Below are 26773 nucleotides of genomic sequence, written 5' to 3' on the forward strand. Positions count from 1 at the left end.
GCAAGGTGGGATTATCTATACATTGAGGGTGTTTGTTCAATTTTTCTTGTCGTTGTTTCCCTGGTGGGTTTTGCTCTTAACAAGAAGCAAAAAGGGCAAACAAAAAACAATCAGCTTTGGTGCAGAGGCAGAGTGCAGGATACAAAATGCGAAGTGTTGGAGGGTAGGTATGAGAGAGACGAAGATTGGTAGCCAGTGTCAGTCATAGGCCATCACAATATGAGCAGCGCCGCAAAGCGAGAATTTAAGAACAAAAACACAAACAGCCAAGTAACCAAGCAATGCAAGCAAAATAGGCAATGAATTCATTTTATTTCGTTGCCCTCTCTCTCGTTTTTCATTGCGAAGGCGGAGCGGAGGAGGGCATGGTGGATCCAGTGAGGTGGATCCGGTGACAAAGGTCATAGATGAAGCGACGTTGGCGAATGATAACACCATCGTACACGAAATTGTCGTGATGTATAGGACGCCAGAATGTCTTTAAAACACCTGAACGAAGACCTGCCCGCAGGAGGGGAAGTATGGGGAGGGGAGTTAATAACAAAAACCGTTCCCCCTATTCAAGGACTACCTCCCTCGTCTGGTACATCGAAGCCAAACCCAACCATATCCATACTATGAAGCGAGCCTGGGCCCCTTCCCATATCCAGATCTGACGACGCATAATCATTTCCCACACTCCCACAACCAACCCCAGCACTACCAACACTGCCGCCACCACCAATCGTCGGCCTCTCATGCGGTCCAAAAAATGGTCTATGCTCATCATCTCTCTCCCGCCCGTCCTGTGATTTCCCACCTCCACCTGCATCGCTATTTTCACAATCACCATCAACCCATGGCCCGACGCTACGCTGCCAGAAGCGCTGGTTCGCCTGCTGGTCACCGAAAAGGTCGTGGTCGTGGAGATGCCGGGGGAGGATGGAGGATTCGTGATCGATGTGGAGAGAGAAGTCGTGTGGGGACTGGTAGCGGAGTGGGGGACGACCGAAGGTTGAGCAGCCAGAAGCGGAGGCTGGGGAGTCAGCAGATGCGGGGAGGGGCATGGTCATGGACATGTGCATGTCGAAGACGGAGAGATGGTTTTGATTCTGGTTATGATTATGGAGGCCGTGGAGGTGGTGGTGATGGTGTGGATCATCCATGGTCATAGCATCTAGGGACGACGCGCCGGGGAATGACGATGATGAGGACAGCGAGGACGGCTGCTGTCCGAATCTTGAAACACCAACACCCATCACCCCGACATGGTGATTACTATGGTTGCTGCTGCCAGTTTCAAGCGTCAAATGTTCCTCAACGGTGGGTACCTGCATGCGTATCTTCCTTCTCGGTACTGTAACGTCCACCCCACAAGCCTCAATAACCTTTTCCTTATCCTCCTGCGAAAGACCGTCGAAATACTCAATAGCCAGCGATGGCTTCGGCTCGGCAAACACCTCACCAATCAAATTGTATTCCCGCCTAGCATAGCCCGAAAAACCAAACCCGGGGGCATATGGCGATTGGTACACGCTAGACGACTGGCGCCGCTGCATGTCGAGGTAAGCATATTTCCCCTCAATTTTGGACCACGGGCCACAGGGTTCTTTAGCTGTCACATCCTGCAGCGTTTTTGCCTCCGGAGGTTTTTTTCAACCACCGTTGTCACCTTTGGGGTTAGATTCAAAAGAGCAAATCGCAGCATTCGTAGCAGATGATCTACTTCATCGGCCTTCATATTTAACGGTTGCAAGGGGCCACAATTAGTGTCGTTATTATGAGTGTTATTATTATTAATATGATGATCGCTGCTCTTAGGCTTAACCATAGACTCCGACATGGCCGTCTTGAGCTTTTCCATCCCATTCTTGGGTAGCACCGAACCAGCGTGTCCCAAGAGTGTCTGGACAACAAAGTCGGAATTGACAATGGTATATCCGGCACGAAGATTGGCGTGGTCTGTAATCGAAGCCACAAGACGTCTGGCCATGGTGAACTGGGATGTGATGTCACCGGCCCATACTGACATTTTATGGTTATTATTAGGAGGCTCGGGTAGTTGTGGCTTTTCAATTGGCAGTTGAGGGTTGGTTGGTTGGGAAATGGGCGACTGGGATATGATTTGTGACGATTTAACTGGTTGAGACTTTATTATATTATGGGTGATGTTGGCGGTAGTAGAAGGAGTAGCAGTAGCGACAGCAGGCGATTTTACGGGTTGTGGTTTGGCCGTTGTGGTTTGTGTGGGTTGAGAAACTGAAGCTGACGTTGCTGTGGGGCGTTGTGTTGCGGTTGGGTGCCTTGTAAACGGGCTGGAGGGGTAATGGCGGGCATATGAGGGGGGATTGTGAGTTGTTGCGACGGGGGTATTTAGTGATTTCACGCTCTCCAAAAAATGTGACCGGGGATTGTGCAACGACCGATCCGGGTTTTCGGTGTACTGAGCACGACACTCCGTCGACGATTTCCCTAAATAATACCATATTTGCTCGGGCTTCGATAGATCAACTGGGGTGCTGGAAGAATTGTGCGGAGGCTTTGCAGAAATAAACTCGCCCCATTGATAGACAAACCGCGCATCACCAAACGGAGTCCCGGGAGATGGGACGGACGACGCCAAATCTTTCTTGGCATCTGGTTTTCGCGCAAGGTGGGATGGCAGAGGTTTAATCCCGGCCGGCAGCGGGGGGAACGATGATTTTTTCACAATCAACAAAAATCTGTACGGCAACTCAATCACATTACTGATAAAATGAAGAAAAAAGGTCAGCAGTAGCACGATAAACCCATCGCCTATCGCGATCATCATCTTAAAATGAGCAGGAGAAAACATGTTCCACACATACCCTCTCGGCAGAATTTTAACCAGCACGGACCTCTCAGCTGGCCGATTCTCAAGCACAATAGCGCCATTGATCTCTTTATCAGCCTGAAACTGTACCAACTCCCCTGTCTGAATGTTCCTCGCCGTCTGAATCGACTTCGGATCCGAATCCAACGTCTCCCCCTGCATGTAAGCATACTTCTTCGGCCGATGATACTTGCATTTCAAATCCACGCCGGGCACAGAATATTCCTGCCCGTCATCAGCCATGACGGCAACCTCTCCAAACTCCACTTGTACACCAGCAAGCAAAGCACAAGTAGGGTGGTAGGCTCTAGTACATTTTCCGTGCATGCACTGGAAGCAGGCGCCGTTGATTTCGCGACAGAACAGGCATTTCAATCCCATGCGGGCCTTGGGAACTTTATCGACGTCGCACACAACGTCAGCGCCAGAATCGTCCCTAAGGATTGTCGTCTCTTCGATATAAGTTGCACACCTCCGATGGGCATGAGATTTGCCATCTTCCGTGGGAAGAAGTTCCTCGTAATCCATGGTGTTCGGACAGAGGACACAACGGATCTTCTTCGGACCAGCCACATGTAGCTTGGCTCGTTTAGCTTTCGATTCGTGGCCCTCGCGCTTCCGTTTCTTGAGTCGAGTCCCGGATTTTTCCGGGACGCTACGGGGAGGCGTGAGCAGATCTGAAACCCCGTCCATGTCCATCTCGTCCAGATAACTACCGATTTCATCATAGTATTCCGGTGTAGATTCGCCCCGCAGTTTGCGTTCGATTTCACCGATATCGATCCAAACACTATCAGCTTCACAATTGCATTTCTTCGCGACACGAGCATAGTCCAGCCAGCTTTCGGTCGCAAAGTTCACAGATTCAGCACAATTGTATCCCAAATTGAATCCCGAATGGTATCCATAAGGATAGGTGATGACAAACTCTCCCTCATAATGGACCATCTTGTTCACGGAGATACCAAATTGCGACTTTAGAAGAGACGGGGAGATAAGGTAAGTTTTATGGCGAAGGAATTGGTCGCAGTTTTTCGCATCCGTTGGCCAGACACCTACACAATAATTTGTTGCCTTCATTAGCAAGAGATAATTTGTAATTGGCAAGATGCAGGAATTCCATAAAAACCCAATCCGCGAAAAGAACTAAGGGCAGGGTTGGAAGCTCACTCTTCATAGCCGCTTCGAACTTTCCCAGATCCTCCTGGGAAATACTATACCACTGTTTCGGGGCGCCAAAGTGGATATAGTTTATACTATACAAATCCACATCCTCCAAGTGCCAGGCGAAGGTTGCCTTCCACATACCCAGATATAGATAAGCAGTATTAACTCCAGGAACTTTCTGGCCAAGCACATCAAGTAGATTCGGTAATTTGGCAACGTTCCATGACGTTACGCTATCATCGAACAGGGACCCAGGCATATCCGCACCGTACATAGGATTGTTGTACATTAAGGATTTCCAATAAGCGGTTTCCAGCTCCTCGCATCGTTCAGGGGTGAATTCCTCAGTGCCAGAAAGACGGTAGTCAAAATCTTTGAAAGCTTCTTCATCAATGTGATCGGCTGCATCGCCGCGATTGTATTTTCTCCGGGCAGAAACAGATTTGGGTTGTCTTCCTTTAGGTTTCGGAGCGGGTAGTGATTCGCCATCACTAAGGATTTCTGTTTTGGTTTCCACGGGCTTCGATTCTGGAGACACAGGTGTGGGTGGGCTTTCCGGCTTTGATTTATCCAGATGGGCCTCTGAAGAGTCCTCCACAGGCTTATCCACTTCCACACGCTTGGGTTTGGGACCAGGCTTCCGTCGTTGCGAGTTTGACCTAGATTGTGACTTGTGCGCACCGCCCCGATTCACCTTTTCCTGATTCCGTCGACGCTCACCCCGTCGGGCTGGTGGTTGGTGGCTGCTCTCCTCACAAAGTGATTTCCATTGTGGTAGGTTATAGGAGCGCTGTTTTTCGATATTCGCCTGCGTGAAGGTTCCATGTGAACCGTGGAATTCCTGCATGATTGGGTTCTTGACCCGAATGGACTTTATAGGTTCTTCGAGGGACGGGAGTGCATCGGTCCTATGTAAAAAGTGGCATTTAGTCGACTGTCCCGCGGACAGATTCGCAATAGGAAAGGTAGGGCAAGCGAATAACAAAGAAGACCGGATGGATTGGAGGGTTACAGGACCAATTTAATTTGCAACGGAAGCGGAAAACTACATCCAGACAAGATGCGGAGACATGCAGTGGCCCATAGCCAATCACCGGATTTGCGGGGAAGCTCCCATTAGATACATCTCATCTTCAATAAACATAGGCTAGGCAGGCACATCACACCGAGAAGAGAGGAGATGAGACGATAAAAAAAAAGCGAAAGCCGATAGGAAGAAAAGAGAGAAAGCACGACTCACCATTCCTTTGGCGGTATGATTTTGATAACACCGGACTTCATGCCGTAGCTATCGACCTTCTGTACAAAGGAAGCGAAATCGCGGAATTGGTCCATTGTCTATACAGTATCCATCATATTCTGTCAGCTCACATATGTTACAATAAAATCCATTCATCGTAGCATCGATGTTCGAGGGCAAAAATGCTGGCGCAGACTGAAATGAAAGAACAGATGTATATATCCAATCAACCCAGCCAGCCTTGTCCTCTTATCGATACGCGGGAAAAAACTAAGATGGCAGAGAGAGATTACTAACAGGTTTAAAAACCGGAATCTTCCCGCCGCCATAATAATGATCGGGACGAATTTCATCTGCCGCTGGGGTTGCTGTCGACTCAGGCGCTGCGGGGGCATTTGAATTGGCATCTGTCTTTGAATTGGAATTGGAGTCGATATCCATATCTGACAGTTCCGACGTCGACGATGCAGCGGAAGAAGCAGCGGGGGACGAGGACGAGGTATTGTTGTGGTCGAGGGAGGAGGACGTCTTCTCGCCATCTGCGCTAGCAGGTGGGGTCATGGACGCAGTAGTATTATTTTTGTTGTTGTTATCGCCGGGATTGTCGAGGACCGGTGGGGGAGACATGGCGACGATAGTCCCAGCGGAAAGTTCCGCCGCCATGGTTTGCCAATACGTTTTGGATTCTGTTCCCCCAGGGCTAATTATATCGCTTTCCGGTTTCGTGAGTTTGGTATATAATAGATTTCACCCCAGCAAACCCCTTTTGAGAAAGCGGGGAAGGGGGTGGGAGGTGGATAAAAAGGGGAGGGAATTGGGGGACAATAGCGAAGAGAATCGAGTAAGGGGGAAGGAGGACAGAGGAGAGGAGGGAGAGGAGCGAAAAGAGGAGAGGTAGAGAAGCCCGCGTGGAGGAGGAACAGTATCAGCGATGGTAGGTGGTCGATGGGAGGGGAACGAGTGGAGAGGGAGGATGACCCATCGATCGATTGCCAGCCAGGAGCGAACTGGATGTCTTGTCACCGCAGCAGCAGGAAGGGCAGCGCAGGCAGTGCAGCAGACAGCAGAGACACCCACACTAGCCCCAACCCGGGATAGCGGTGTGACAGCGGCGGTAAACGCCTGCAGAACCCGGGATCGGGCAGAGGAGAGGAATAGGACGAGAGTAAGAATCGTGGTGGAGCAGTCGAGTGCCAGGGTGACAGATCTCACTGCCAGTCGCCGGCGGCAGGTCTGAACTATCTCTCTATCCTGGTCCGAAGGTTGACGTTGAAGATGCCCATGGACTCTCGCAGGCAGAAAATCTCTCGCCGCCGCCAGCCTACCTGCCCGGATTATCCTTGTTCCGAGGACACCAACCTCGGCCCGGACTATCTGTTGATGCGCAGTGTATGACGTAATTGCTCTAATATCTCCCAACTCTCGATCCTCTTGACAATGCTCACAGCGTCAAGTAAGAAGGGAAATAAAAAAAAAAAGGGAAAACGAAACAGAAAAGAAAAAGAAAATCGACCAGGAAAGGGGGGAGAAAAAAAAAACAAAGGAGAAACCACTCATCTACCCGCCCTCCATTACCCCGATGCCATCCCAGAACAACTCAAAGAGTTACATACAATTGACTTCCCGCAGCCAACCCTCCATCCAGGCCGGTTCTCAATCCCTTAAAGCCCCCATCCCCGTCCCCCGTCCCCACCCCAGCGCAAGGCAAAACGCCCCAATGCCCAATGCAATGCCCAATGCCTGAGAACGAACTATTTTATTATCACCACCCAGTCTAACACCCGCCCTAGCAGAACCAGGCCAATTACTCTTCAACCCCAAAAAATTCTGTCGCGAGCCAAGCATCCCGCTGTTCTTGTTGTGATCCAGTCCATTCCGTGCATGAAGGGGAAAAAAAAAAAAAAAATGGGGCAGGAGAAGAACTTGTGGAGAACGGGGAAAACAAAGGGTGCCAGCGAAGATAATATTGTTTTAGTTGACTAGTTGACTACTCTTTTAACTAGTTATCAATTATCAGCAGAATGTTTGGGTTCACATGCGGGTTGAAAACTACGAGTGAGAAAGAAATTTTTTAAAATTATGAGCAACAATACGAATCTGTAATCCCCTTGATAAACCGTGCGATGTGATGATCTACCTTAAATAGAATGGAGTAAAATAAAATAAAACAAGTTAAACAAACAATGGATTCGCATAGGTAAATCGGTTGCAATAAGCATCATTGTCATTATTATCATCACCATCACACTCAAACCACAAGTTTCAAAACGATTGAAACATAGAGGTATTCTAATCCTAGCGTAAGGCAACTGGTACAATAGCTATACAGCAAATAGCAATAAAGGGATATAACTAATCCAAATGCAAAAACAGCTATACGAAACCCGTGGGTACCCGCATTGTCATACATGGTGTCAAGCAAGCCAAAAAAAAAAATAAAAATAAAAATAAATAACAAAAGGCCGTAAAAATAAATCTGTATATAGGTATAGGTATATGTAGAAGAAACATCAAACACTCATAACCAAACAATCATTCAATACTCATTCAATTTCAACACTTTCCCAACCAACTTACGCTTCGGAGGCTTATCCCGATCTCGATCCGCCTGCAAACCCTTCAGCGCATGCAGCAACATCCCCGCATCGAAGAATCCATCTGTATGAAAGGAGGACCAGTTAGTATGTCATCTACCACGGGTTACAACGCAGACATCGTAGAAGTTGAGGGAAAGACAGCTGAGAGTAGTAATAATAATTTATAACTTACATCCACCCATCCCATCGTCTTCTACATCGCCACTATCCGTCGTCGGGGTCTCAACCGTCCCCGCCCCGCCCACAAGCTGCGGATCAACCCTCACCAGCCGCCCCCTCCCCTTCACGCGTTCTCCAGGTGCCACCACAACCGGCGCAGTGGGAGACTCTGCATCCATCTGCCTCTCGCGCACACTACTCGGCCCCACGGGTTTGCGCTGCGTCGCGCGCAGCAGCTTGCGAATCTCATACAGATACGCCTCGAGCGACTGGATGAAGCGGGTTGTCTGTCGATGCTTGGACGACGCGCAGATGGAGATTGAGTCATCCTTTATGATGTAGCCGATGCCGAAGCCGTCGCCAGAGGTGGGACCGAAGCCAAAGTGGCGCAATGACGGATTGCCGCAGTTTGAGGTCGAAAGGATTGTGGTATTGATTTTATCCCAGCCAGCGTCATTGAAGAGAGCTGGGGTGTGGGCGAGATGTTGAAGGCGGATGTTGCGTGAGCTGCTAGTGGAGTAGCTAGAAGATATGCCGTCGTCGGAGGGCGAGGAAGGGCGGGAGACGGCGGTAGAACCGTGCGCTGGGGCTGGGGAGGAATCAATGGATGAACCGTTCTCGGCGGGGCTCGAGTAACCGTTTGTGCTTGGAGGCCCGCTGCTGATTATCCCAAGTCCATCATCGAAAGAGCGCTGCCAAAGACAGTAGAGGGCGTAGAGATGCCGGTCTTGGCCTTTGCCTTGCGAACAGGTCTTGGTAGTTGCGGTGTGTTTTTCTGTGGCTTTTCGGAGAGCTGCTACCTTTTCCGCTGCGGGACGCTCGTCCCAGAATGTTCGCACGAACTCCACAGATTCGTGGGAGACGGTTCTGACGGCCTCCGTGCGCCCGTGGAGGAAGAACTTAGTCATCGCTGGTTCGTAGGTATTCTCTACCCGGCCGTAGAGACCATAGTAAGCGGCTTGGAAAGCCATTTGAACAAATGCATCAGGCGAGATGCTCATCGATGTGATGAAGTTCTTTCCGTAGCCTTTAAAATCGAGGACTTGGAATTCATGCTGATGTAACAAATCCGCGAGGTGCGATTCGGCAAATCGAAGGGCAATGCTGAGTTCTGGACCCATGTCCCACTCAAGTTTGTGTGGGGTTGTGCTCACATTCGATGCAAAACTCTCAGGACTCCGTTTTGATGGGGGAGGGCTGGTGGTTGCCCACAAGCTAGGCGCCTGGCCGTTAATGGTCCTGGCAAACCGAAGGATCGTGTCCGTGTAAACATCACTAGCGAATCGAAGTACAGTATGGCCGTCTACGCCAGTATGCTCAAAGTTGATACCGGCACTGCCGTTCTTGCAGACAATGATTTGAAGCTTGTCATACCATCGGTTCGTGCACGTTCCAATCTGTACACCCCTGACCACTTCATTGGTCCCGCAAAGCATATTGGCGCAAAGCTCAGCTGTATTAGACGGCTCCGTAGAATCCAAGCACAAAACAAATAGCGCGGTATCGACGATATTCAGACACTCAGCGTTGTTAGACTTCCGATCTTTGGTCAAGATATCTCTCAAACCCGACCAGACTTTCCGGTTCTCCGTACTGAGCACACCAAGTGCCCCTTTAGCGGCCTCCTGAATTGGTGTCTGCTCTGCATCTTCGATAATTACTTGAAGATTGAGCGATATATCCCTTTCGCTCATAAGCAGGTCGTTATTGTCGTCAAGAACGTCGAACCAGTAAAACTGACCCCGACAAAGAACCACCATATGCTTAGCAGCCGAATCTTGACCAATGATGCACCCGTTCTCGGTTGGCACTCTTGCTGTACCAAACAATCTCGAATATTGAAACATGCAAAGCGGTTTCCCACGAACTGTGTCCGGAGCAAGCTCCTCTCTTCGAACAGCCCGAACGAATGATAATGCGGACACTACTAAGGACGCTGCGCGAGTAACTTGGTTGTTCCTGGAAGGAGTGGGATCATCCTCTAAGAGGAAAAACGGATTAAGATTGAGAACAACAGCTATCGAGATGTTAGCCACATACTTTCGATGCGCCACCATGCCGCTAGGAGAAGGAACATGTTCCACGAAGTAACTCACGATTATCATAATTCAAATAAGAATCATACCCTAACAAGCATGTCAGTAAATTGCTACGGAGTGACCACACAAGTAACGGCCAACAGTAAATGCAGAAATGTAGAAAATAAACCCACAAAACTGCTCGATATAACTCGACTTCGAAGTAGCGTAGTTCTTCAGCTTATTTTGCAATTCCGGGCCGTCCGTCTTAAGAAACTCATTTACAGCGGCCTTTGTCTCCTCCTGCTCCCTGGCAGACTGTAAAGGAGCCAAACACTCCAGGTAGCGATTGCAGGTGCTCTCAAGATCTGGGATCGGGAGTTTGGGGAGGGAGTCTTGGTTTGCGAAGGTTATGCCATTTTGGACCTTTTCCGGAGGGTGGGACTTGGGGGTGGAGTTGGTAGGATCGGCTGCGGCCATGGCGCTTTGGGACATTTCCTTGTTCTCAGAAATCCCGTTTGGAGATTTGGGGTTTCTCGAGTTCTCGTTCTCAGCCAGAGTCTCCCCTAAGGGTTTGGGCGTAGTAAAGAATCGGACTGCCATGGTGGAATATGACATTGTTTTTCAACGAGTCAGTGGGGGGAACACTAGCATCAAACCAAAGGGCTCTAAACGTAGTGAGATGACAGGACGGTGGGTATTGAAAGGAGTCGCAGGGCGCTGCGGTAGAAATAATGGCAATCCTGTGAACAATAAGAAGGCATGGAGGCAATTTAAAAATACGATAAAGGTAGAAGAACAAAACACAACGGAGTTGGCATGATCACAGAAGTGGGTATCAATAATATGCCGGGTCCAAGAGATGGAAAATCCGGGAGGCTTTTCTGCGTGTAAACAGGAACCAAATGGAAAATAGAATGAAGGTGGATGAGGATCTATCTAAGAAAAGCAGCAACAATGACACTCGCGCAACTTGGAGGAATGATATCACCTTGGACACGGGATCCGGGCTGAAGGAAGTGTGTGGAACAGTTGGATGCGCCGCGACTATTCTTGGAAAAACGCAGGGGGGAAAGCGGAAAAGCTCACGGGAAAAAAAGATAACTAAACCGACAAGGACTCGTCAAGGCTCAAGTGGGCGGAGTGACTAGGTAGGAGAGAAGGCAAGCCCGAGGCTACAGCCTAGGGTGTGTCGGAGTAACGGATGGGATAGGTAGCAGTTGTTAGTGCAGGAGCAAATCAATCAGACGAGCACACTGTGGAGCAGCTTGACGAAGGTGAGAAATCTGTTCTCCGAAGATAGGCGGAAGGGAGGTCTCATTATTAGCAAGATACCCGCGCGAGGCAATAAGGGATTGAGTAGACGAAGTAGGAGCCCGAGAACGGGTTGATGTTGCTGGAGGATGAGGAGGAACAGGAGGAGGAATTGAGGCTGTCAACCGTCACGCTTCGCCTGTCAGCTGCAGGCCATAGATAACTAGGCGCAGAGCTTACCTCAGGTGCAAAACAACCCATGATGCGGGCAACAATCAGACGAGCAGCATTATTAATGAACGACAAATGAACATATAGAAAGTCAATGCCGCTTTGGCCTCCGAAACCGCCGTGCTGATAACAGAGCACTGACACTCGGTTGGCCACAGGATGAGGTAAGCGACGGCTAACCCCACTCGCAGCCCCGAACACACCAAGCACTGTTCCTTATCTGCAGATGTATGTCTGTCTGTCCAAGGCGGTTTTATCCCTGTACCCAAGAGAAGTCGTCCATCACCTCAGTTTATACATGTTGATTCTCGCACTATGGTCAGGAACAAGAAGAAAGCAGAGAACTGCCAACTCCCTCTCCGACCCCAGAGGCCTGATTAGTTGCTATTCCCACATTTATTTTCCCGCCGCAGCTTTCAAACATTTGCCATCCCAAGTCCGACCCGGACTTGAGGAATAAAATATGGGAAATAATTTCCTGGGCCGAAATTTGAAAATTATCGTTTGTGTTGTGGGTACTAGTAGTTGTGGGCGCTACACAGCAGCTCCAGTTTTTTCTTTAAAAGAGGCGAAGACAAGAACACCCGGTAATAAAATAACTCTCATTTGTTCCAGCTTGCTTGCAGTTTTTGTTTCGCTAGAGAGATAGAATCTCTTCGCAGGAGGAGATGTGCCCCACCAGGACTGGATACAGGGAATTGAATTCTCTGCTGCTCCCTTGTGCCTCCACAAGGGAGGCTTGTCGAATCCATGCCCAATCTCAGTATATGTCAGCCTGCTTAAGCTTAATTTCTAGAGAGAGATCTTGAGACACATCATTGCCACCCTGTCACTATTTCTCATCTCACCACAATCATTAATTCACTCTATACAGAAAGTAGATGTAGTGATGCAAACATCAGACATTGTATGTATGTATGTATTTGTTTAACGTCCCAGGGGAGGGCGCAGGCAGCGTCTGCACCTTCTAAGCATCCCGAAGGGCATGGAGGCGCGCTACACCGAAGGGATCTATGTACACAAAGGAGAAGAGCAGAATTCAGATAGCAACTCATGAGAAGACTCAGTCCTCTGGACTGTGCATCCACTTCTGGCCCGACGTATGGTCATTCGTGGTGGGGCTAATACAGAAAAGATTGAGAGGGAGCTGACTCCCCTTTGTGACGAGGACACTTACAGTGTTCAGAGTGAAGAAAGAGCGGAGGAGGAGAGAGAGAGAAAGAAGAAGATAGGGAAAGTAACGAAAATAGAAAGAGTAAAGAGAGTGTGCAAATGAGTAAAGAAAGAAAAGTGCAGAGATGAGAGAGAGAGAGGGAGAGAAGAGAGAAGAGAGAAGAGAGAAGAGAGAAGAGAGAAGAGAGAAGACAAGAGGTATGAAAAGAGAGAGAAGAGATGAAGAAATAGATACCTGAGAAAGGCTTGAGAGGGGTATGTTTTGTCCACTGATGATTCCTGTCGTGTTGCTGGTTTTGGTGTTCTAACATTGGGAACTGCAGGGTGGGCTGTCTGTGTGTTAAGTCTGCTACGGCAGCCTATAGTGACAAATGTGTCAAATGGGTTTTTTTGATGTTTTCCACTGTAATTACTTAATTCCACTTACAGACACTCATTGATAGAAATTTATACTAGAAAGCAATGCACCTTGATTCCTTCTCTAAGTACATTTAAAACAGTGAATTTATGTCATTATATTATCGCGAGATATTATCACTAGATATCATCGCTAGATATCATCGCTAGATACCATCACTAGATATCATTGCTAGATATCATCATTGGCATCACTAAATACCATCACTAGATACCATCACTAGATATCATCGCTAGATATCATCGCTAGATATCATCGCTAGATATCATCGCTAGATATCATCGCTAGATACCATCACTAGATATTATCACTAGATATTATCACTAGATATTATCGCTAGATATCATTGTGAGATATTATCACAAGATATAGATATCATCGCGAGATATCACTGCCAGTATATATATATATATACTGTGGTTTCCACACTATGAGCTGGTGGTTGCAGTGTATAGATAATGGGTTCAGTGGCCACATCCACTGTGGGCCAGGATGTATATATATACATATCACTATGAGCACAATGATTCAACAAATGATTATGTTGACTTTTTGCTATGAATAATCTAGTTATTATAGTTCTAGCTTATTATATTTAGTGATGATATTCATGATGATATCTCGCGATGATATCTATATCTAGCGATGGTATCTAGCGATAATATCTAGTGATAATATCTAGCAATGATATCTAGCGATAATATCTAGCGATGATATCTAGCGATGATATCTAGCGATGATATCTAGCGATGATATCTAGCGATGATATCTAGCGATGGTATCTAGCGATAATATCTAGTGATAATATCTAGCAATGATATCTAGCGATAATATCTAGTGATGATATCTAGTGATGTGGTTCCCCACTATGCTGCGGCTGGCGGTCGCAGTGTATCAGTGGTGGGTTCAGTGGGCCACACCCACTGTGGGCCGGGCCACACCACCACACCCATGGGTATATATATCACTATGAGCACAACCATTTAACAAATGGTTATGTTGGCTTTTCACTATGGATAATCTAGTGATTATAGTGTTATCTTATCACAGTGATGATATATATTGAAGATGATATCTAGCAATGCATTGCTTTCTAATAATCCATTATCCATAAGCTCTATTCAATTACAAATAGAATGAATATGATAGGTGTGTGTACATTGTAACACTAGTATAAAAAACCCATTTGACACATTTGTCACTATAGGCTGCCGTGTCTGCAGTGGAGAAATGGGGGCAGGCTGCCCTGAAGGCTGTTGAGCGCCTTGCCCGTTGTCTGGCGAGGACGACCCACCACGCAGAGCCTTCCTCACTGACGGACGGCACTCTGAGCAGCAGTCGTTACACTGGAAGCAGTCCTGGGGGTGCCTGCGGCTGGCGTCTGTGCTCGCGCCAAAGGTGATGGCACCACAACTGCCAGTAAACCGACGGATGGCAGTGAGCTCCTGCCGAGTGAGGCGCCTGAGGATACCGTTCACCCGCTTGGGTGCTGCCGGGTAGGGCTGATGGCAGTTGATACACTGCGGTCTCTTCTTGCACTCTGTGCCCGCTGGTCCTTCGTGCTGATTGCAGTTGGAGCATCTAGCTAGCCGCGTGCACTTGGGAGGGTGGCAGTACCCCTAACACCCTGGATCATGCCTCACAATTGAGGGCTTCTTTTCAATGATGTGAGATGGCTCACTGGGGTTGGAAGAAGTGAGAAACTCTTCACTGGGATGAGAAAAAAGAGAGAGACAATCCAGGTGATTTTCCCTCAGGGTTCTCAGGGTTTAACTCCATGACATGAGGGGGCGGCAATTCCACCGGCCTTCATTTTTGTCTTTTCCGATGCAATCTTATGGGCGGCGGTGGGGGACCTTTACACCTTCCCATGGGAACAGTCTAACGCGCGTGCAGCATCAAAAACTCTCATTTGTTCGGTAGTTTTTTGACGGCTTTTTTCAAGGCATCAATTCTTTGTTTTTTCTTTGAGATAATTTTCTATCTTGCCTGCCGCCACCGGGACCCGTGGCTGGACTGCCATTACATGCATGACATGTTGCAGCTGCAGCCACAACCACAACCCACCAGCTGCACATATGAAGTGTGATCAACATACATAACTAGTTCCTCCCACCAATGTGTTGACAAAGCCACCAGGCAGGCAAACCTTTCTAGAACAATCAGCTTTCCTGTTAAAACCTTTTTAACTTTTAGTAAATAACCCAAGCACATCTCTGGGAACGTCTTAAATCACTCATATGTACATATATAATTATCTATTCGTATTAATAGCTACCGGAAAATGCTATACAAAGAGAAAAAAATGGCCGGAGAAAAAGGGAGGGAAAAAGTAAAAAAAAAAAAAAGGAAAAGGAGGGGAAAATAAGGAGGAACGACGTCGCAATCAAGCACTGCACAGCGCAGTGCAATAGAACCTATGAAGGGGATGGGAAAGCGGGATAACCCTTCCCAGGAAGCGTTCCGCCTGTCAGGTAGCATACTTCCGCTTAATCACATTCCTCGACCACCCATCCTCTACCACCAATACCTCCGACTCCAGTTGATACTTGCCCAGCCACGGCATCAATTTCGCCCAGATGAGCCAGTAGATGCCACCGATGAACGCAACCCCAATGGCCAAGACACAGTGGAAGTAGTAAGGGAGTCCTCCGTAGGCTTTCTCATTTGTCGGTGGGGGCACGAAGGGGCAAATGGCGAGATATATGTTGCTGATGAGGAAGAAGATTACTACCGGCAGCGACGCGGAGTAAGGTGGGTTCCAGTTGTATTTGGTGCGGTTGAAGTAGATGTGGATGAGGGCGAGGGCAACGAAGGCGTTGATTATGATGAGGGGATAGGAGACTACACTGCAGGATGAAAGGTGTTGGTATCCTTCAAAGAAAAGGATTCATAGGGGCAAAAGGCAGAGAAAATTTAGGCTACACACTGAAGGATCAAGTTAAATGCATCGCCCGGGGGGGGTACTAGCATGATAATGACAGATATCACCCAGTGTTCGAATAGAGCCGCCAGAGGCGCGTTGAAAGGTTTATTGCTCGCCAAGAATCCAGAGAACGGAACGGTTCCCTCCCGGCCAAGTTCTTGGATCACTTTAGTGATATATATATATTAGCCGACTGTAATAATGAACATTTTTCAAGCGATCTGATGACGACATACCGCGGCTTTGTGAGAACATGATACTCAGGACATTGCCAAACGCTGACAGCGCGATGAAAACGGAGAGTGCTCTTTCGGCATGAGGGCCAAAGACATTCCGAAAGAATGACGCCGCTACCACACGGCCGGAGGAAACTATTTCTTCCTTTGGGACTGCGGCGAAATACGCAACCTATGCATCAATGGTGATTAGCTGGGAGGTTGGGTCATTTGGGATGGGGTTGCAAAAAGGGTACCGTGTACATTAGTCAATATGTACAAAGTAGAGAGGACGCCTAGCGCTAGAGGAGCGGCGATCTTCAATGTTCTTATGGGATTGTTCGTCTCGCTCAATGCAGCATTGGCGCTCTTGTACCCGAAGAAGCTGTATACGACATTGTACAGAGCGGTGACCACCCCGTACGCACTCGATGTGGTTCCTTCAAATGCGTTCTTAAAGTTGTTAGGCCTGTCGACTTTGAGTACGCCCGCAAGTGCGGCCGAGCCGGAAACAACAATTAAGCAAATGATAAGGAATTTGATCAGACCCAGAATGTTCTGCAACCACAATCCCCACTTCAGCGCCAGGCCGTGGATTAGAAGCGCACATGTAATGCAAACAAGTCCGATAATTCGCTGGTTCCAGCGGGTTACCTCCACCTGCGCTGCGTTCAAGACGTACTCCCCAAAGACCACCGAGCTTGCTGCCGAGCAGCCTATTTAATCTGTCAGCATTTCCACAAGTGATATAATTGTGTTCTCACCATGTCCAGAACCGGCAAATCTGACTCCCTCACCTAGCAAAACCACGTAGGCTGAATACAAGCACGATGTGAGGAACTGTGGCTTGCGGTATACAAATTCCAAGTAGTTCTTCTCCCCGCCGTTTCGAGGAATGCCAGTTCCAAATTCCATGTATACCGCCATGCCCGCAGCAGTGATGATCGCTCCGACAACCCATAGGAACAAGCTCAACCCTACACTGCCGGACAGCGCTAAGATTTTACTGGGTGTAACAAAGATTCCGGTACCGATCATGCAATTGAAAATGAGAAACACGGCTGATGTGAGTCCTATCTGGCGCCGTAAAGGACTGGTTTGACAAGGATCTTGTGCTTTCGGCAAGTTAGTGACGTTGCACCCTATTCTCAACCAACTCACTAATATCAATCTGTTCACATACTCTCTTCCGGTGCTTCTTCGTTAACCTGATGGACAACACTGAAGCTGTTTTTGCTCATAGCTTGCCAAAATGTCGAATTTATCCAAATTTTTTCATCAGATGCCATCTTGCTTTTTTAATGCTGGAACCTTACTTGGAGAAGCGGCGAACAATAGGTTAACCAACTGGTAGGAGATATATAGAAGTCTGTCCAGAAAGCCAGAACAAATGAAACTATTTGAGAAACCAATATAGAACTCAAGCCAGCCCATCACTAATTCTTAAAATGGTACGTTGCATCAAAGCAAGTCGCAATGAATGCGAAAACACAATATCAGCTGGTTGAAGACTGCTCAATGGCAATAGGACTGCCCTGCTACACCTAATGGCAGTAGCTATCCGGGAGGGGAAAACGATCAGGACCCTCAACTAGAAGGGAAAATGCCAAAGAACTCGGCTAATAATAAGTTAGTCGAGAACATTAAAGGGAAAAAGGAGCATCAGAGACCAGACTTAGCTATATATATAAGTTCTGGTATGGAGTTCGGGCCACTCGGATGGCCCAATGCCGAATTCAATTCCCCTTCTTCACCTTGCCGTCATGTCAACTAAAAGCTGAAATGAAATGATAAGCAAGTAAATATTTATCCACAGGAATGAAAAGCGCCTGCCTGCTTTGGCCTGGATGTCGTGCTCTCAAGATCTGCGCGTAGCATATCATTTGGCCATCTTTAAATACTAGTATGTTGCTTGCCTCATAGACCTGAGAAGCTCGGATAATTTTATAGAGAGCCTCAGATATACCCATGGAACATTGAGTGTTAAGCCATCGGAGTCGCTCCGTACCGGTGACGAAACCACATTTTATTCGTGCCCACAAGCTCAAGCCAAAAGGTAAACAAGAGAAATTTTCTTAACCCCATATCCAGCAGCCCGTTTTTAAAAATAAACTGGAAAATGCAACGCTGGTTTTTTCTGCCAATATGCCATTGTGGGATTAGCACCAGTCGTATATATATTGAAATGGAATGACGTTCTGTAGTGGGGCTCTTGAATATGGGGCATTGTGACATCCAACCAAGAATAGCCTGGTACAAGATGTCGCAACATCGCGTAAGTTGGCATACGATAATCTCCAGCCGAACCGCGTTGTACCTTGCCTTGAAATACCTGAAGCGCCAATAATTCCGATCTGGCGATCCAACGCTGGAATTATGCCCGGTCTTCATGACATCGAAGAGCATATGGAAGGGTTGTCACATGGGCACGCCGTATGGATGGGACGCTCAAGCACGTGAAATAAACCTTGGCAATCGCCACCACGATCATGGTGTCTTTTTGTAGCAGAGAGGTAGAAGGGGTTGCCAACACGAACGGCTGAGTTCGGTATATGCGTATGTTCATCATTTATCATACTGACTTCAGAATAGCATTGAATGGTTCGAGCAGGCCTAGCCATATCACGGATTGTTGTCAAGGTTTGCAAGCAGTCAACATGTGAGTCGGATGGGAATCTGCGACCATCCAATAATCTGAAGTCGCATAATATTGTCCTAGGCAGGTACAAGTCCCTTTCACATGACAGGGAAAGGATTTCTCCTCTGGTTCTAGATATATTTATGTATATACTATTTACTGAGCTGATGATGGTTGTGAGGCGTTTGAGGCAGACTGCTTTCCAGCAGATTGGCAACGTGTTTGACTGTGCGTATCTGTCGGTTGTTGGGTGGGTGAGCATACATCTTGAAGGGGAAAGCTCATGCCCAAAGCTTCTCTACTTGAAACCTACTAGTTAACTGCTTGAGAACCTCTGTTGGGCTGAAGGTGATGAGAATTCTCTCCTAACGTCGTGGAGAGGAGATATTCATGACATAAGTGTTCTCCACACTATGTAGTTAGTGTATTGAATTATTTTTATTTTTACCATCGCCGGGGGGATCAGTGATTGACGCATCAGAAATTTTTGAATTTTTCCCGATGCAATTGATCATGCTGGTGCAGAGTCCATTAACGCTGGTCAAATCAGCGAACTTCCGCACACGGCCCTGAAGCCCCCAAGTTCAGATTGAGCTGTTCTTTTGCGTTTAAGTGTAGATAGTGTATGCTGGACGAGCAGGCAGAACAAGTCGTACCTTGGTGTTTTTTTTTTTTTTATAGATGAACAATGTACTGTACGTGTGTATATATACATATATATGTATGCATGTATGTGCAGTATATATTCCGTGCCATGTGCTCCTCAAAGGCGCTACGCATAGATGCCAATATATATATAAATAAGGAAAGAAAGAAAGAAGGGGGATAGGAGATCAACGACTCGTCGTAGACGGGGGCAGTTGGTGCAAGTCAGAAGCCAGTTTATCCGCAAATATATACATCTTCACGAGCCCCTGATATCGAACGTAGACATGAACATGAAAAAAAAAAGAAGAGAGAAAAGAGAGAAAAGGGCGTTCGGGATAGGCCATGAATAAATAAATACGTTTATTGACCATGACCATAACCATGATCAAGGACAAAGGACAAAGGACATCAAACGCCAAAACAATGCCTTTGTTTTAACGTTTTAACGCTACAGCTGCCTCCGCGTCTTGTTCGTTCCGTTTCATTGTTCTCAGCAGCAGCAGCAGCAGCAGCAGCAGCAGCAGCTTTTTGCTATGAACATTATTTACACTCTCGCCATGAAAAAAAAGAGGGAGGGGGAATCCCGCGGGTTTGTTTCAATAACTACAAGAAGGGGGGAACAAGTACGACTTCATTCAGGGGCCAACAGAGAGCTTTATTTTTATTTTTATTTTTATTTTTATTTTTTTTGTTTTCAAAGAGCAACCGCGTGAGAGTCGAGGAAGAAGAATGTATTTATACAATACAATACGATATGATGATAGATAGTTCGATAAGAAACAGAACTCGCAAAAAATGAACACCCTCCAAACCATCACCACCACCACCATTATCATCATCATCGAAAGAACCAACAAGCAACGCAAGCAAGCAACGCCACTCTAACCCCTTTCTTTCTTTCTTTCTTTCTTTCCTTTTTTTTCCCCCTCTACCTTTCTCGCCTCCATCCATCGCCTTCTCCCTTCACGTGGCGTCGGCGGGATATTTGTCTGCTTCCTTCTTTCTTTCCCTGTGCTCTCCCTCTCCTTCTCCCTCTCCCTCTCTCTCGCTCTCAGTTTTGCGTCTCATGCTCCGCCGAAGAAGACGTAAAAAAAAAAAAAAAAAAAAAAAACCAAATAGGAAATAAAGAAACGACACAGCTGAAAGCTTGAAGCTGGAAGCCATGTAAAAAGACAGAAGAAGGGAGGGCGGAAAAGAAAAAAAGTAAAAGTAAAAGTAAAAGTAAAAGTAAAAAGTAGATAAGATAAAGTGAATAAAATAGCTAAATATAAAAAATAAAACCAAGATCCCACAATGAGTTGGGATGAAGGCAGGGAGGGGAATGAAAGATGTATAGATAGATAGATATAACTAAGTAAATGATATGTTAAATACAAGCTGAGAAGATAACTAGTTATACTGTGAAAATATAAGTCACGGAAAGAAGGATAAAAGAATAAAATAAGTAATAGAATATAAAACAAATCGTTTGTCACAGTCGCAGTGAGTCGATAAACGATAGGAATCGTAGATCGTAAACCGTAAATGTAGATTGGATTGTTGGATCTTGTAAGCTTGGATCTGGACGAACGGGACTGGCTTTGACTGCACTGGTGTCGAGAGTCGGGGGATCCTCTGGAGGAAAAGGGGTTTGACATGTATGTGGATGTGTTGGCCAGCCCCTTAGATACATACATACATACCATACATATATGCACACGAATACACATCAAACACCCCCTCCACCGGCACCACCCCCGAGTTTGAAAATAAAACCGCTACTACAAATATTTTATTCACAGAAAGCGAAAGGAGAAAGGAAACGAAGATGTAAATAAATCAAGTAGAAGGAAGCGGATTTAAAGAAGTCAAAAAAAAAACACCAGTTGCAAGCGTAGCAAGCAGCAAGCAAGAAAGCAAAGTGAAAATGAAGTGAAGCGAAAAACTACGCAACAGCCATCGCAGCACCTAGTGGTCGGCCGACATTCTGAGCATATCTGCCGCCGAAGTTGCCTATATAGGGGGAAAGAAATGTCAGTTAGCGGCACTTTGAACCAAAAAAAAAAAAAGAAAAAAGGGCCCAGAAAAAAGGGGGGGGGGGGGGGAGGGGGGCTTGAAGCATACCAGGGGGTCCATAGTTGCAAACGGTATTCCAGCGCAGATTGTTGGAGCACTTGACGGTAGCGCAGCCGACGGTAGTAGTGTCCTTCCACACGATCTGGCTGAAATGGCCCCAGTTATGGAAATTGCTCATGTCTGGGTTGGCCTGGCCGTACAGGCCCGCGTACAGGCCGGCCTCGTCGTTGTACATCATGTTGGTAATCATCTTGCCAATTTCCTCGGGCGTGACGCCGTATCCGATGTTTTGGCCGTAGGATTCGGTGCCGACGGAGCTCGGGGTGGATTAGTTTTGTTTATATATATGTAAGAACGGGAGATGAGCACTTACGTATCATGCTCGAAGACGCATTTGGAGGCAATCTGCTGAGCGTAGCCAGCGAGGGTGCTGGACCAACCGAGCGCATTGGCGGAGTGGTTGGAGCGATGGATGTTGTGGTGGTAGAGCACCTTGGACTGGTAGTCATTGCCGGGGCCTGGTTGAGGCTTGGGTTGTGGTTTTGGCTGTGGTTTTGGCTGTGGTTTTGGTTGTGGTTTTGGTTGCGGCTTGGGCTTGGGCTGGTACTGGGGCTGGGGCTCAGATTCTGGAGTAGGATATGAGCCCTCATCCTTTGGGGGAGGAGAGGGAACCGGAGTTGGGGTTGGCGTGGGAGTGACGGCGCCGGCAGTTACGTATTCGGTGACGGTGACGATGGTGACATCGGTCACGTAGGCTCTGGGCATCAGCGGGGAGGAGAGCGCGCCAGCGGCCCAGAGGGCAGATAGAAGGACGGAGGATCGCATGGCTATCTTGATGTAAATAACAAATAAATCCCTTTCTCGCGCTTCTTTGATAAAACTTGTCTTTTTGGGTTTGTTTTTCTTATCTCTTCTACCGCAATAGGAAGAGATATCCAAGATAATATTGTCAGGGGTCGTGGGGACGTCGTCGTCAAGTCGTCGTCGCCGGGATTGGAATATCAGCCAGGACAATCAGGGGTAAAAATGGGAAACAGAAGAAGAAACTGTTGAGCAAACGAAGGACGCGACAGCGATAACTTGGCGAATCTCTCGATTGTTTTTGTGTTCGACTGTGATTCCTTCTTTTTTCTTTTGCCTTTCACGCACAGATCAACTGTGAGTGAGTGAGTGGGGGGATAGTGAGTGAGAGGGAGAGTTGGAAGTGGGGGGGGGGGTTTATCAGAATCTGACCAAGGCAGACCGATCAGAGAGTGAGAGGGGAGGGAGAGCGAGAGAGTGTGTATACAGGATTCTGGCACCGAAAGGAGCGACAGGAACAGCAAGCTGGCAGACACACTTTGAAGGAGCGAAAAGTGCACAGCAACAAGCAAGGATAGACAAGCGAAGAAGACAAGGCGGGATGACAGGCAGGGAAGAAGCCGAAAGAGAGACGGCGGAAGGAAGGTTGATATATAAAGGAGAGTGTGAGAGAGGAGAGAAAGAAGAGGAAGAGGAAGAGGAAGAGGGAGAGGGAGAATAAGCAGAAGAAGGACAAAGGCACCAGCGACAGAGCCAGAGCCAGAGCCAGAGCCAGAGCCAGCGACGGCTACACAGCGACAAGCCAGCGTCATTCCCCATTCAATCTGCCCAGGAAATGAAAACATGCGAAATGAGCCAAGAGATGCGGGCTGCAGCCGGCGCTGATAGGCTGGCCGCCGCGTGAAACAAGCCAGGAACGGCCCAGGAACGGCCAGGAACAGCCAGCACCAGCCCTAGGAAGCACACTAAGAATCACCGGCATCATCATCCCCATCCCCCATCCTCTCCATCAGCATCATCTCCGCCACAGCCAACGGAGTGATACACAGGATACATCCATGCTGGTGGCGGCTGGGCCAGGCGTTTCGATACCCCGGCCAGATAGAGATATATCGATATAAGAATGTATATATATATATATATACATATATATATGCAGATATCGACGCTGTAGTATCAATGCATGTATCTCTCTCACCAAGCTTGGGAACCTTGGACCGTGCCTTGGTACCAGACCGCGGGCCAATCCGCGGGCAGCACCCCGGCACTAAACATGACAAAACCCAGCTGGCCGGTAATAATACGGGCACGATACCAGGTATCGTCATCCTTGCAGCAAAACTCAATCTTCCGTGTCTCTTGGCGCTGCCAGATGCTGAGCAGATGAAACAGGGTGGAGCAGAGTCAATGTTCTCTCGCGATGATACGGATTACTCTGTACACGGGATGTTTAACACACATACGCCGTACTCCGTAGATATAGCAGAGTGACTCGTCACATGGATTGCCATATCTCACACTCCCTCTCTCCACCTCTCGGGATAGTATATCCATCGCACCCAGATGTGCTCCGTACGAGTAATCTCCCCAACAACCTCCTGTCAGCCCGTAGCAAGGTACAGTAGTCCATCGTGGCCCCTGTCCCACTCTCGCTGGCCCCGGCAATCCTGGCGAATGCACGTCGCGCGATATTCGCCCTCTGCCAACCAGCGCCAGCCGCCGCCCTCCACCGCCCGCCAGCACGCCCAGCGGTCCCCTGTCTGCTGGCCGCCCGTTTGCAACTTCGCAAGGCATCCCGCCCATGCCATTGGCTGGCTTCGTTTAATGAAGCTGGGTCCTTTTTGATTCTCTGATGTGTATTACGTTTACGCATGCTGACATCGTACTGTACATACGCAGAACACTCAACTAACTACACTTAGTACAGTACATTACGCAGTAGTAGGACGGGTACGCCTGCACTGGACCCAGGCTGTATGGAAATCCTTTTTACACATTGCATGGCCAGCCAGAGAAAAGATAAATCATCTTCGTGATGCGTGATGCGTGATGCGCTGGAACGACTGGAACGAATGGAACGCATTCGTGGTGCTGGAAGATGCAGGTACAACTGTGCTGATACTGGGGTACAGTACGTTGTCCGTGTTGTTCGTGGTCAACGTGGTGACGAAATGATCATGTCCCGAGAGCGCAGTAACACACATAACATACCCATATACACACAACACTCGCAGGCATTCATTCAGGTTTGCTTCTGTTAAGTCAGGTTATAGTTACAATTATTCATCCTCCATGACTCTGGAAAGAATCCCCGCCTGCTCTCCCGCCATCATGCTTCATATCACATCCCATGGTGGATGTGGGATGTGGATATGGATGCGTGAAAAACGAAACGCCCTTGCTGTTGCGCTGTTGTTTCAGACCAAGAGTCTGGCCACGGAGTGAGTTGGTTGGCGTCAGAGGTGGGTTTTTGGTTTTTCTCGCTGCATGGAGCATGACGATGCAGGGTTCGCTGTTTGGCTTTTTTTTTTTTTTTTTTTTTTTTTTTTTTTTTTTGGTTGTTATTTACTCTTTTCCTCGTCCTCTTCATTTTTTATTTTTATTTTTATTTGCTCGCCCCACATCACCTTACGCAATACATCCTTGGGCGTGGACTCGGCTCGTCCATTTTGAAACTTGTCAGATGGTTAAGAGAGGGTCGAGACCCGAGAGTGAGGAAGTTGAAACGGAGAATGGACAGAGACAGAGAAAGAGAGGGAGGGAGGTAGCCAGAGAGAGAGAGAGAAGAAGAGAGAAGAGAGTTGAGTGACACCTCCTCCAACTTATCGATAAGATATAACTCCGTACATACATGCGCATCATCGCGCTGGTTGGGTTGGGAAAACCTGTTGTTACCCACCAAAATACATATATACATCGTCGTCATACGATGTCCACACCGTTATCCTGAATCCCGATGATGAAAATGGAAGGAATCCCTTCCCCATCAACCTCAGCCGGCCTTGATTTTATTTTATTTATTTACGCCTGATGATAACGCTCTCTGCCTCTCGACCCCCGCCAGCCCCCATCGCTAGAGATAGTGATGATATGATGATGCATATCGGTCGGATGGGCAAGGTATGAGAGAGTGTGGTTGGTGGGTTATTTCTTTCCATGGTGATGAACCGTATCTCGCTCATATCCCTCCATAATCTTGTACAGTACATCGATCGTAGATGCAAGGATGGAGGGGAGGTATGGGGATCAATGCGGTCATTACAGTGGACGAGAACAGCCTATCCTGTTTCTTGGCGGCCATTCCAGCAACCATTAAATGGATCTGCTTCGAATCATCTCGGCGTGCACTTGCTTATATACCTATGGCCATTTCCCCCATGCCGGAATCGATATACGTGTAGATGTACATGTAGATGTATATGTACAGTACATGCATACATATACATGCTGCATTGCATTCGCTGCGCGCGTGGTTTGCTGTGGAGGAGATGTCATGATTAAATAGATATGCAACTGCAGCAGCACGGGGGATTTACTTTATTTGGTCGGGATGCGTTCCGAGCTGTTTATGGAGCAGTATAATGAGAATATCATAAACTCATTGTTAACTATGCTTTCCAACTTCTGTTCTATGCGAGAGAGTATATTCCATCTTGCCTGCCATCAATGATGCTTATATATAGAACCCCTATCATGCACACGCAAACAAACAACTTGATGAGAGTCTTTTGATTCTTTGTACGGGACTGGATGCATTCCTCTTACCTTCATCAAAAGCAAAGATCAATAACTGCGTTTCCTCCATAGGCAAGTTTAATTCAGCATGTCTATGTATTGATGGATGGATGGATGGATGGATGGATGGATGGATGGATGGATGGATGGATGGATGGATGGATGTATCTATCTGGAAATCCCAATTGCATCGCGTCATTAAACCCCATGCATCCGATGTCCCCCTGTCTCTCTTTACCCGTAGTTCCAACTCAAATAATCAAAATATATACCACCGTCGTCACATGCGCAGATATTTATTTAACCTTCCAAGGAAGTAACCCCCAATGCCCAGGACCAAGGACCAAACCCCCCGGACCTCGCGACAGCTTTGGCTCCCGTTCTAACGAAGCACAGAACAGAGCTAGCTACTTACCTACCAGGACTAGGGATGGGGAAACTCAAATGTTTCTCTCTATCCGCTTTGCAACTCCCCACAAGTTTTCGTTGGTGCCTGGTTGTTGTTGTTGGTTTGTCCCGGGCTAGATTTAAAGGGAGCTTCTCGGCGCGCCCCTGGCTCGCGGTTTTATCTTATATCAACTTATCGGGTATATATATCGGTATATATGTACAGTACATGTACATGTACATGTACTGTACATAGAATTATGAGTTTAACTGAGGCC

General features: G+C 47.6%; 8 protein-coding genes across 8 annotated transcripts; 3 read left to right on the plus strand and 5 right to left on the minus strand.

The window, feature by feature from the left end:
• Positions 1-560: 560 nt before the first annotated feature.
• HCBG_03558 (DNA damage-responsive transcriptional repressor RPH1) lies at positions 561-5903 on the minus strand (the record flags this gene model as incomplete). The annotated part of the gene is made up of 7 exons (XM_045430607.1): positions 561-1532; positions 1652-2294; positions 2556-2726; positions 2829-3888; positions 4004-4908; positions 5241-5338; positions 5538-5903. 7 exons carry the CDS (start codon positions 5901-5903, stop codon positions 561-563), a joined length of 4215 nt encoding a protein of 1404 aa, XP_045288750.1.
• A 310-nt stretch (positions 5904-6213) lies between these two features.
• HCBG_03559 (uncharacterized protein) lies at positions 6214-6984 on the plus strand (the record flags this gene model as incomplete). The annotated part of the gene is made up of 3 exons (XM_045430608.1): positions 6214-6405; positions 6459-6629; positions 6886-6984. 3 exons carry the CDS (start codon positions 6214-6216, stop codon positions 6982-6984), a joined length of 462 nt encoding a protein of 153 aa, XP_045288751.1.
• A 446-nt stretch (positions 6985-7430) lies between these two features.
• On the minus strand, positions 7431-10617 carry HCBG_03560 (carnitine acetyl transferase; the record flags this gene model as incomplete). The annotated part of the gene is made up of 3 exons (XM_045430609.1): positions 7431-7898; positions 8010-10013; positions 10209-10617. The coding sequence occupies 3 exons, from the start codon at positions 10615-10617 to the stop codon at positions 7777-7779; spliced, it is 2535 nt and encodes an 844-aa protein (XP_045288752.1).
• A 3326-nt stretch (positions 10618-13943) lies between these two features.
• HCBG_03561 (uncharacterized protein) lies at positions 13944-14679 on the plus strand (the record flags this gene model as incomplete). Its single annotated transcript, XM_045430610.1, has 3 exons — positions 13944-14045; positions 14298-14454; positions 14489-14679. 3 exons carry the CDS (start codon positions 13944-13946, stop codon positions 14677-14679), a joined length of 450 nt encoding a protein of 149 aa, XP_045288753.1.
• An 881-nt stretch (positions 14680-15560) lies between these two features.
• HCBG_03562 (high affinity methionine permease) lies at positions 15561-17520 on the minus strand (the record flags this gene model as incomplete). Its single annotated transcript, XM_045430611.1, has 6 exons — positions 15561-15939; positions 16020-16182; positions 16253-16424; positions 16496-16947; positions 17029-17346; positions 17415-17520. The coding sequence occupies 6 exons, from the start codon at positions 17518-17520 to the stop codon at positions 15561-15563; spliced, it is 1590 nt and encodes a 529-aa protein (XP_045288754.1).
• Positions 17521-20946: 3426 nt separating this feature from the next.
• Positions 20947-22397, minus strand: HCBG_03563 (uncharacterized protein; the record flags this gene model as incomplete). Its single annotated transcript, XM_045430612.1, has 3 exons — positions 20947-21509; positions 21621-21889; positions 21946-22397. 3 exons carry the CDS (start codon positions 22395-22397, stop codon positions 21442-21444), a joined length of 789 nt encoding a protein of 262 aa, XP_045288755.1.
• A 1170-nt stretch (positions 22398-23567) lies between these two features.
• Positions 23568-24246, minus strand: HCBG_03564 (uncharacterized protein; the record flags this gene model as incomplete). Its single annotated transcript, XM_045430613.1, has 2 exons — positions 23568-23748; positions 23933-24246. The coding sequence occupies 2 exons, from the start codon at positions 24244-24246 to the stop codon at positions 23568-23570; spliced, it is 495 nt and encodes a 164-aa protein (XP_045288756.1).
• Positions 24247-24415: 169 nt separating this feature from the next.
• On the plus strand, positions 24416-25774 carry HCBG_03565 (uncharacterized protein; the record flags this gene model as incomplete). Its single annotated transcript, XM_045430614.1, has 3 exons — positions 24416-24566; positions 25438-25493; positions 25592-25774. The coding sequence occupies 3 exons, from the start codon at positions 24416-24418 to the stop codon at positions 25772-25774; spliced, it is 390 nt and encodes a 129-aa protein (XP_045288757.1).
• Positions 25775-26773: the final 999 nt, after the last annotated feature.

The sequence above is a fragment of the Histoplasma capsulatum genome, assembly GCF_000150115.1.
Source record: "Histoplasma capsulatum G186AR genomic scaffold supercont2.4, whole genome shotgun sequence".
Classification (NCBI taxonomy): Eukaryota; Fungi; Ascomycota; class Eurotiomycetes; order Onygenales; family Ajellomycetaceae; genus Histoplasma; species Histoplasma capsulatum.